We start from the raw sequence: 10,269 nt of genomic DNA, 5'->3' as shown, positions 1-10,269 counted from the left end.
ACAAAAACTGTTAAGTCACATCGTCCTGCTGCATAATAAAAGGGACAGTTTTCCCCCCAAATCCAGACTCCATATGTCTCCTCTGGCCTGTAGTGCTGTTTATTCATCTAGATAGTTTTGGTGTGAGTTAAATAGTTTTGGAAGCTTTGTCCAATAAAATGAAACTAGATGGCACTCAGCTTGTGGAGCTCAAAGAGACAAAACATACCAACATATCTCAACAGCAACGTTTCTTTACAGAAATCATGACCTGGTTACTGAAGATGATCCACAGACCTTGTTGTGAGCAGTTTCATGTAGAAATTAGAGCTGCAACAATGAATTAATTAATCAATTATTAATCGACTATTAAATTAATCGCCAGATATTTTGATAATCAAAATATTTTTTTCATTTCAAGTAATTTTTTTAACAAATACGCTAAAATTCTCTGATTCCAGCTTCTTAAACATGATTATTTTCTGTCTTCTTTAGTCAGTGTTTCCCAAGTCCCAAGTCCAATATGACGTCCTCAAATAATTTCTTTTGTCCACAATTCAAAAATACTCAGTTTACTGTCAGATTGGAGTAAAGAAACCAGAAAATATTCACATTTAAAAAGCTAAAATCTGGACTTTTTTTCTTAGAAAATTACACAAAATGATTAATCAATCATCAAAATAGTTGATGATTAATTCAACAGTCAATTAATAATCCATTAATCATTGCAGCTATAAGTATTTGTATTTAAGTCCAGTGTTTGAGGAAATGTATTTAGTTACATGTATTCAGTCTGATACTGTCAGACTCTCGTCTCACCACCAGGCAGCAGTGTTGAGCTGCTCCTGTATCCACTCCACATATTTGGTGACTCGGGTGTAGACTCCGTACACCCTCTGACTACCGCACTCCTCAGGCCCCCCCCACGACACCAACCCAAACACCACCCACCTTCGGCTGATCCCGTCCTCCATCACGAAGGCGCCCCCGCTGTCTCCCAGGCACGTGTCCCTCCCGCCCTCGAAGAAGCCAGCGCAGAACATGTTGTCGGTGATGTTGTAGCTGATGGACCGCGAGGCGTAGCTCGCTTCGCACTCGTCCTGAGACACCACCGGCAGCTTCACGTACTGCAGAAGATCAGAGGTCATCGCCAGGTCAGAGGTCAGCGTGGAGGAGGATGACGAAGAGGAGGAGGATGTGGCATTGAGGTTGGAGATTCCCCAACCAGCGACCACGCCGAGAGAGTTGGGGAGAGGAGAGGGAGGGTCGTCCTGAAGAGGAAAAGAGAGGTTAAAGGTCAAAACATGTTTCTATAAAAGGACGTCCTCACTTTGATCAGGTGTCTTCACTTTACAAAAACATCCTAACTCAACATCCTGCAGTATTCATCATGTCTAACCTGAGTATTTTCTGTAGTATTTGTACCTTGTTTTGAGGCGGCGGCAGACACACAGGACGGATGAGCTGGTTAAACTCCACCTCCTCCGTCAGCCTCAGCAGGGCGATGTCGTTGTTGTAGTTGTCGGGTTGGAAGTTTGGATGGAGGAAGATCTCGTCCACTGAGCGGTTGGTGGCCTGACGTTTGTCTCCAGCATCATGGAGACCCAGGAACACCTGGCAGACATCAGTGTACAGGTTAAAGTGGTTTTACTGGGTGTACTGGTTATTCTCAGACCTGGACCAGGACTCTTAAAAAGAAGGTTCCTGCTCAGACCTTGACATGTTCAGGGGCCACCGGAACAACGCTGGTGTCCCTCCTCTGTGACCTCAGGACATGGGCAGCCGTGAGGACCCAGGACTCGGACAGCAGAGCCCCGGAGCCGAACCAGCGATCCTCTGGGACCCGGGACAGATCCTCAACACTGAGCAGAACCTGCCATGGGAACAGACCTGGCTCGGCACTGCGACCACCCACAATCCTCTTCACCTGAGGGGGGAGGGAGCGGGACGGACGCCCACAGGCTGGACAAAGTCAGGGGCAGGAGACACAGACAGGACATTTGCACAGTAGTCATGGACATGAGACAGACAGATATTGTCTCAACAACTGCTGCACTACTTCATGTACTACAGTCAATCTTACTGAGTTACCTGGCAGACAGTTTGGCAGTCTGGTTCCTGATTCTGAACTGATCCAGTCTCCACTCGGCCCACAGCTGAAGGAACCTACAGACACACACACACACACACACACACACACACACACACACACACACACACACACACACAAACACAATGTAGTAATAATAAACCAGTCTAACCAGTATAAACCAGTCTGAAAATCTATTTACTGAATATATTATATTAATATCAGTAGTGATACTCTTACTGTTTCTGGCGTCCTCCCTGCAGACGTAGTGAACCATGGATCCAAACAGTGTGCTGTTGTCATGACTACCAAAGACCACATCCGCCATGGCAACCGCCTTTGGGCTCCCACAATCCACAACTGTGACAGAGAGGAGACCAATCAGCTGTCAGCGTGAGGACAGAAAGAGGACCGTGATGATGATGATGATGATGATGAAGATGGAGGATAGAGATGGATGTGATAGAGTTAAAGATGAAGACTAAACTAAACTCTCTGTGTGTCTCTGTGTGTCCAGACTGTGATTGTAATCAGAGTCTGGGTCACATGATGTAAATATTTGGTCTGATCACATGATCAAACACTTAATCTGAAGGAGTGTACATAAGACTGTCATGAACATGAAGGAAGCTTTATGAATGTTTATGACTGTTGTCATTAAGTGTCACTCAGTCAGTTATGTTGGCAATTTGATATTAACCATGACAACATAACCTGTCAATGTCTTTGCCTGGATATATATGAACATATATTATTATATAAATACAGAAAGAATCATGTGATGTTACCGACCAATCAGCTGATGATGATTTGTTCAGATGGAACATGTGACGTAAATGTAAAGTATAATGTTAAAATCGTACCTCTGTACAGGTTCATCATTATTATCATTATTATTATCATTATCATTATTGTTGTTATTATTATTATTACAGATAGTTTGACAGAAGCACACAACTGCAGATTCTGATTTTGATTTTTTTTTTATTAGAAAATAATTTAACAAACTGCTGATGAACTGTTTGTCTATTAGCCAATCAGAATCACTCAGTGACTAATCTAGACTGTGATTGGTTAAGATGCTGGACAGAGACCGCCTCCTCCTCCTGCCAGAGCCTGTTTCTACAGAAAGACACAGAGAGAGAGACAGACAGCAGGAGGGACAGTTTATCTGTGATCAGTGTCACTTCATGTCAGACACATCAAACAGTTCAGAGTTTTACTGCTCATGATTTGAAACTCTGAGCACATGAAGGAAACACTGTGTGGAGCTGATATTCAGTTTTCTTACTGTGACAGAGAGGAGGACGGCTGCTCCACGAGCCGTCAGACTGACAGTCCATCTGATAATGATCCAGATAATCCCCGTCCTGAAGAGACACAAGAGACAAGAGGGGCTCACATCAGACTGCAAACACTCCATCACACATTAAACTGAGATATATGTTTATTCTGGGAGAAACTAAACTTTGCTTCAATACACATTTACAAAAATGTAGACTATGTTAAAGTCAATTTAATATTCAGAGTCAGTCTTTTACCTTCATTAGTCTATATCCGGACTCACAGGTGACAAGAACGTGGTCTTTGAAGGAGTATTCTGATTGGACGGGGTTCAGCAGAGCGTGGGGCGGGGCCTCAGGCACCTGACACTGACTTCCTGTCAAGACAAAATAAAAGCACTTTAAAAACATTTCTGCTGACTGATGCATGTTGACAGATCTATGTGTGTGTATTCAGTGTGTGTGTCTGTGTGTGTATTACCTGTAGCTGTGTATGTGATCCTCCAGCCTGTGTTCTCTCCTGAGTTGTCGCTGTGAAAGTTGATGGTGACGACGTTGCTGTCAGTCTGAATCTCTCCTGGAGATTGATCACCACAGAACGGACCGAACACACTGCTGCCTGCTGTGATCTGACACACACACACACACACACACACACACACACACACACACACACACACACACACACACACACACACACACACACACACACCTACCTGTGTATCTGCCAAATCTGCACACCAAACCTGACCAGGTTAACCAGATCAGGTGTTGTTGTTGTTTATTGTGCATATTGCAGGAGCATATTAGAGCTGCTATGATTAATCAACTATTAAATTAATTGTCAACTATTTTGATAATTGATTAATCGTTCTGAGATGTTCTTCTAAATAAAAAAAATACCCAGGTTCTCTGATTTCAGCCTCTTAAATGTGAATATTTTCTGGTTTCTTTACTCCCCTCTGACAATAAACTGATCAATGATCAGTCTCAATGATCAATCCGTGATCAATCCAGCAATAATTTTCCTTCAAATCAATTAGTTGTTTTGCCCATAAAATATAAGAAAATGTTGAAAAATGTTGATTAAAGTCAACATTTCAAGTCTTTGACAAGATTGTGACAGGATTAATTAATTGTGTTTATCTGCTGTAACACCATCCTGTTCGTGACGCCGAGGTTTATTGTCCATCTCCTGCAAGTCTGTGTGCTCCACACGTTTGGACTTACTTTTCTACTAGTGATCAATCTGGCGATCATTTTTTCCACTAATCAATTAGGTGTTAGATCCATAAAATAAAATTGAAGTGATAAGTGCTTTCCCAAAGTCCAAGAAAATGTCCTCAAATGTCTTATTTTGTTCACAACTCAAAGATTTTCAGTTGTGACTATGTTCAGAAACCAGAAAATATTCACTTTTAAGAAGCTGAAATTAGAGAATTTGGACTTTTTTTCTTAAAAAAAAAGGGCTCAAAATGATTAAGTGAAAATCAAAATAGTTAGTAGCATGATATATGATGCCTGTGTAACCATATAAACTGTAGGTGTGATGTCAGAGGCGCTAGTGAGGCGTTTGAGGTCCTGCTGTGAATCAACACTGACATGTTCCAAACATCATAATCTCGTTATTGACCTGTGTGTGTGTGTGTGTGTGTGTGTATGTATGTTGTACCTTGACGTAGTCGTAGGGGCAGCTGACATCGGGGTGGTCCTCCACGTCAAAGTGAGGGTCAAACTGGAGGCGGAGCTTGAAACCCGGCTCCACCTCGATCCGGTACAAACACTCGGAGCTCTTTGGGTACGGAGATGGGAAATCAACGCTGCCCAGAACACCGGAGCGTTCCCTGAACACACCATCACTGCACTCCACTGAAAACACACACACACACACACACACACACACACACACACACACACACACACACACACACAGTGACCCTCTGTGTTTCAGATGATTATTGATCTACACACAGAACACTGATGGAACATCTTGATCCTCTGATATGATTATGAATGAAGTTTTATCTGAACATCAGGACGTTGTAAATGAATCATGTTGTTAATAAAGGTTCAGAATCTGATTGTTATGTTCCAGGATCAAAGATGGAGATGAACTGTATCAGAGCACATCAATGTGACATTCATTCATATTTCACATCCTTCAGTTACACCGAGCAGATGTTCTGAGGCTGAGCTGGTTTGAAGCTTTTTGTTTCATTGATGAGGATGTGCATATGATGTGGATTGTATACTGCAGCCCCCAAACACTGGGTCGTGACCCACAGGTGGGTCACAGGAGATTTTATTTGGGTCCCCAAATAAATAAAAGACTATGAAAGAAATTCTTCAAATTTAAGATTTTTATCTGCAGTTCACCTTTTATAAAGTATTTTTTAAAAAAACCTACCATTTTATTGACGAGAGGAACAAACAAGAACCTGCTAATTCCATCTAAATCCTTATTTTGTCTAATTAATGAAGAAGCTAAAATATTCTATATTGTTTTTATGAGAGAAAAATAAAAACAGTGAGATTAACTTAACTCAACCTAGATGAAATTATTACTCATTCATAAAGTTTGCTATATATTTTTGTAGATATTTACTGCACATCTAAATAACTTCAATCAAATCATCATCATCATCATCATCATCATCATCATCATCATCATCATCATCATCTGTTGTTAACCTGCTGCAGAGTCCAGCCTCAGTTCAATGTTATTATTATTATTTTTTTTTATTAATGTCTCATATTACTGCTGCTGCCTGCAGGGGGCAGCACTGATGTGAGCAGGTGAAAATGATAAACATGAAGAAAAACAGCAGCAGCACATTTCACATGTGATCAACAGTGTGTCCTCCTCCACACTGAAACATGCAGAACATGTAAATATTTACCACCAATCAGCAGCGACTATCAGTCAGACAGAGGTTAGAGTCCACACACACACACACACACACACACACACACACACACACACACACACACACACACACACACACACACACACACACACACACTTCAACTCCGATTTAAACTTCTGCCTCTAAAGTAAAAAAAAAAATGAACTGAGTTGAAAAAAAAAACTGGTTTTAATTGACAGTATCAAAATATTGATCCATCATTCACTTTCACTTCAACAAGATTAATCAATGATTGCCGAAATACATTTTTTGAGAGGTTTTAAAACTAAAAGATAAGAAGTTTATATAAAGGAGAAGTAAATTATCTCAACAAAACATAATTAGATGGGAAAATCTTTTCAAAAGACCTGAAGCTGGGCTCAAAGTCAATAATTTATATAAAAAATAAGCTGCCTTGAAATTTTGAGTTTTCTCAACTTTTTGTTTTTACAGTGTGGGACTTTTTAGCTGCTTCATGACTGAGAGAATATAAGTGCAGTTATGCAAATTAAAATGATCACATACACATTTAAAATGCTTTATAAAAGCTGTACTGCAAATATAAATCTTAAATTTTGCAGAATCTCTTCCATAATAATTTATTTATTTGGTGACCCAAACAAAATCTCCTGTGACCCACCTGTGGGTTACAAGCCAGTGTTTTGCAATGACTGATATAGAAGCGTCAGGATTAAACTGTTTCAAACTCACTGGAGGACATTTAAAACAGCTTTTTAATGTATTTCTAATGTAAAACCAAGGGTTACCTCTTTGAAGGATTCTTGAACATTTCTCCTTCATTTCCTGATCAACACTAACATTGTGGTTACGTTCCCAGCATGTTCTATGAAGGTTAGTTGAATTTTCCCCTTAGTGTTGCTCACATGTTGTGACGCTGACCTTCTCATTGAGTATAATCGACTGTTTCCTTCAGTGACCAAGTGACCCTGAGTGACCCCGGCTGTGTTTTGTCCCGTAGCTCAAACTTGTCACAAAGCCTTCAGTGTTTGTCAAACTGTGACTTGCTGGCAGCAGTAGACTGTGATCAGGATCAGGACCAGGATCAGGATCATGCTGGAATTTTAAATCTGCCTTGAGTTCATAGAAACATATTTAATCTCTTTCTGTCTGAAAAGCTACAGCACACAGTCAGTCAGTGAAGTCAGAGAGGCTGCAGATTATCATGCTTAGAGGTCAACTCAGTCAATTATATGCACCATAATCCACTCAGACATAACTCACTCTAACTTCAAACATCATTATACAATTCATACAACTCACAGCCAGTTATTTACACAGGACTGGCATATTGTGAATTGTCTGAGACAGAACTAGACCTCTGCACCTCCTCTTGGCTCTACTTTTAGCATTTAGAGAATCTGCCCCCGTTACAATACACAACCGTTTTTTTGGCTTTCTACCTATTGCAGCTTTAAAATCGATTACAGGCAAGACGAGAAAAATAGGACAATAGATCAAACATTTAGAAATGGTTCCAAAAGTGTGGAGAAGATGGACATACAAGAGATGGACAATAAATCTCAGTGTCACGAACAGGATGGTGTTACACCAGATAAACACAACTCTCTGTGTGCCCCACATTTGGACTATTTTTAAACCTCTGACAAAACTGTGAGGGATTAATTAATTTCCAAGTCTTTCCTGTAATGATTATTTTCATTATCAATCAATCTTTCAATCATTTTCTCCATTAATCAATTCATAGTTTGGTCCAAAAAATATCAGAACATGGAGTTCCACAGGGATCAACTGTCGGTCCCCTCATGTTTAAACTTTAACACGCTCTGACTCACAAACATCACACACGCAGCAAGTTGCATGTTCAGTGTTCAGTCTTACCTCTGCAGGTGCGGTTGTCGGAGTGCAGCAGGTAACCATAGCGACAGGAGCAGTAGTATCCTCCAATGTAGTTGTGACAGAAATGATCGCAGAGCAGGTCCTCATCGGTCTGCTCACTGCACTCGTCCACGTCTGGAAGGACGGACAGGGGACAGAGAGACAAAGAGAATTTGTTATGTGATTATGTCCTTTTTTCATCCGTAAAAAAGCAAACATTTTTTAAAACACTTTGTACAAATTATACACTGTAAAAAATAGTTGAGATGCCTTAAGTTTTGCTGGTCTATAATCTTTAGTTGAGGTATTTACTTTTCTTGTTTACATAAACTTGGATCTTTGAGTTTTAGAAACTAAAAAAATGGTCACAGTGAGCTACCAACCTCATTTGTCTTTTATTTTTCGTGGCTGAAAGATTAAATCGTTGTAATTGAAAATATAAAATTCTTTACATTTTCTTTCATGTCAATGAATTTACTCAATATTTTTTAATACAGTGTTTTGAGTTTCTAAAATTCAAAGCTTTAAGTTTATCTAAAGTTAAATTATCTCAACAAAAGATCAGTATTTGGTCAAACTTTTTCAGAACTTAAGAATTGGGCTTGTTTTTTTTGTTTTTTTTCAACTTTTTTGTTTTTACTGTGTAGTGGGAGGTGGCTGTCAGAAGGTAGGTTAAATGTACATTACATGTAAGTTAGGTGTAGTTTGGATGTGGGTTAGATGCAGGTTTGGTGTAGGTTAGATCTAGGTTTGATGTAGGCTAGATATAGGTTAGATGTGAATTAGATGTAGGTTTGGTGTAGGTTAGATCTAGGTTCGATGTAGGCTAGATATAGGTTAGATGCAGGTTAAGTATAGGTTAGATGTCGCTTTTATGTTTATGTAAGAAACAGATTAGCTGTAAGTTAGATAAAAGTTATGTGTAGGTTAGATGTAGGTTTGGTGTAGCTTTTATGTAGGTTAGATATAGGTTAGGTTTTGGTAAGATACAGGTTAGATGTAGATTAGATATAGCTTAGATGTAGGTTAGATCTAGGTTAGTGATGGCAGGGGAGAGACATAATTAAATCTCAAGATTTAACAGATAACAGACTTGGAGAACTCCTTACACTTAGCTTCAATCTAATTTTATGTGGTGATTTTAATACAGTTACATCAGAAAATGACAATAGCTGTCCTTTTTGTTTTTGATTGCTTTTCTATGCTGAAAGTTTTATAGGTGTTTCTATAGACTTTGTGTAGCAGAGTGGTTCTACAAGCAAGTCAGTGCATCATTAGGTGGTTTCAGAGAGTTACAAGGTTCTGTAAATGCATCGTGAAAATAATAAAAGCAATGTACTGATGTTAGATAATGTACTTTACTTTTGAATACTTATGTATTTTTAAAAACATGTACTTTTGAATACTTGAATAAAAGCAAGTACTCTAGTACTTCAAGTCAAGTAAAATTTTGACTGAGCAACTTTCATGTGTAGTTGAGTAATATTTGACCAGGAGTACACTTTGACTCAAGTACTGGGGTTGAGTACTTTGTCCACCACTCGATATAGGTTAGATATAGGTTAGGTGTAGGTTATATGTAGGTTATATCTAGCTTAGATGTAGGTTATATGTAGATTAGATGTAGGTTAGATGCAGTTTAGGTATAGGTTAGATGTAGATTACATGTAGGTTAGGTGTAGGTTAGATGTAGGTTATATTTAGCTTAGATGTAGGTTAGATGTAGGTTATATGTAGATTAGATGTAGGTTAGATGCAGTTTAGGTATAGGTTAGATGTAGGTTAGATGTAGATTACATGTAGGTTAGGTGTAGGTTAGATGTAGGTTATATGTAGATTAGAGGTAGGTTAGATGTAGGTTATAGGTAGGTTAGATGTAGATTACATGTAGGTTATATGTAGATTAGATGTAGGTTAGATGTAGGTTAGGTGTAGGTTATTTGTAGGTTAGATGTAGGTTAGGTGTAGGTTAGTTGTAGGTTAGGTGTAGGTTAGGTGTAGGTTAGATGTAGGTTAGGTGTAGGTTAGGTGTAGGTTAGATGTAGGTTAGATGTAGATTAGATGTAGGTTAGGTGTAGGTTAGTTGTAGGTTAGGTGTGGGTTAGGTGTAGGTTAGGTGTAGGTTAGATGTAGGTTAGGTGTAGGTTAGATGTAG

General features: G+C 39.3%; 1 protein-coding gene across 4 annotated transcripts in view; it reads right to left on the bottom strand.

Annotated features, from left to right (window-relative positions):
- Positions 1–206: 206 nt before the first annotated feature.
- masp1 (MBL associated serine protease 1) overlaps positions 207–10,269 on the bottom strand; it is a 14,291-nt gene continuing 4,228 nt past the window's right edge. For 3 of the 4 annotated variants that reach the window (XM_084717619.1, XM_084717621.1, XM_084717620.1), the window contains 10 exons: positions 8,118–8,249; positions 5,024–5,220; positions 3,833–3,980; positions 3,610–3,728; positions 3,360–3,438; positions 2,309–2,428; positions 2,071–2,145; positions 1,694–1,941; positions 1,405–1,593; positions 207–1,250 (listed from right to left, as the gene is read on the bottom strand). In XM_084717619.1, the coding sequence (XP_084573745.1) occupies positions 795–1,250; positions 1,405–1,593; positions 1,694–1,941; positions 2,071–2,145; positions 2,309–2,428; positions 3,360–3,438; positions 3,610–3,728; positions 3,833–3,980; positions 5,024–5,220; positions 8,118–8,249 (1,763 nt within the window). In that variant the 3' untranslated portion in view covers positions 207–794. Of the gene's footprint in view, positions 1,251–1,404; positions 1,594–1,693; positions 1,942–2,070; positions 2,146–2,308; positions 2,429–3,032; positions 3,191–3,359; positions 3,439–3,609; positions 3,729–3,832; positions 3,981–5,023; positions 5,221–8,117; positions 8,250–10,269 lie in introns of those variants that run through there. The other variant, XM_084717622.1, reaches the window with a different exon arrangement.

This window comes from Lutjanus erythropterus, chromosome 4 (assembly GCF_056507025.1).
Source record: "Lutjanus erythropterus isolate fLutEry1 chromosome 4, fLutEry1.hap2, whole genome shotgun sequence".
NCBI lineage: Eukaryota > Metazoa > Chordata > Actinopteri > Lutjaniformes > Lutjanidae > Lutjanus > Lutjanus erythropterus.
This window is presented reverse-complemented; position numbering and strand designations above follow the sequence as displayed.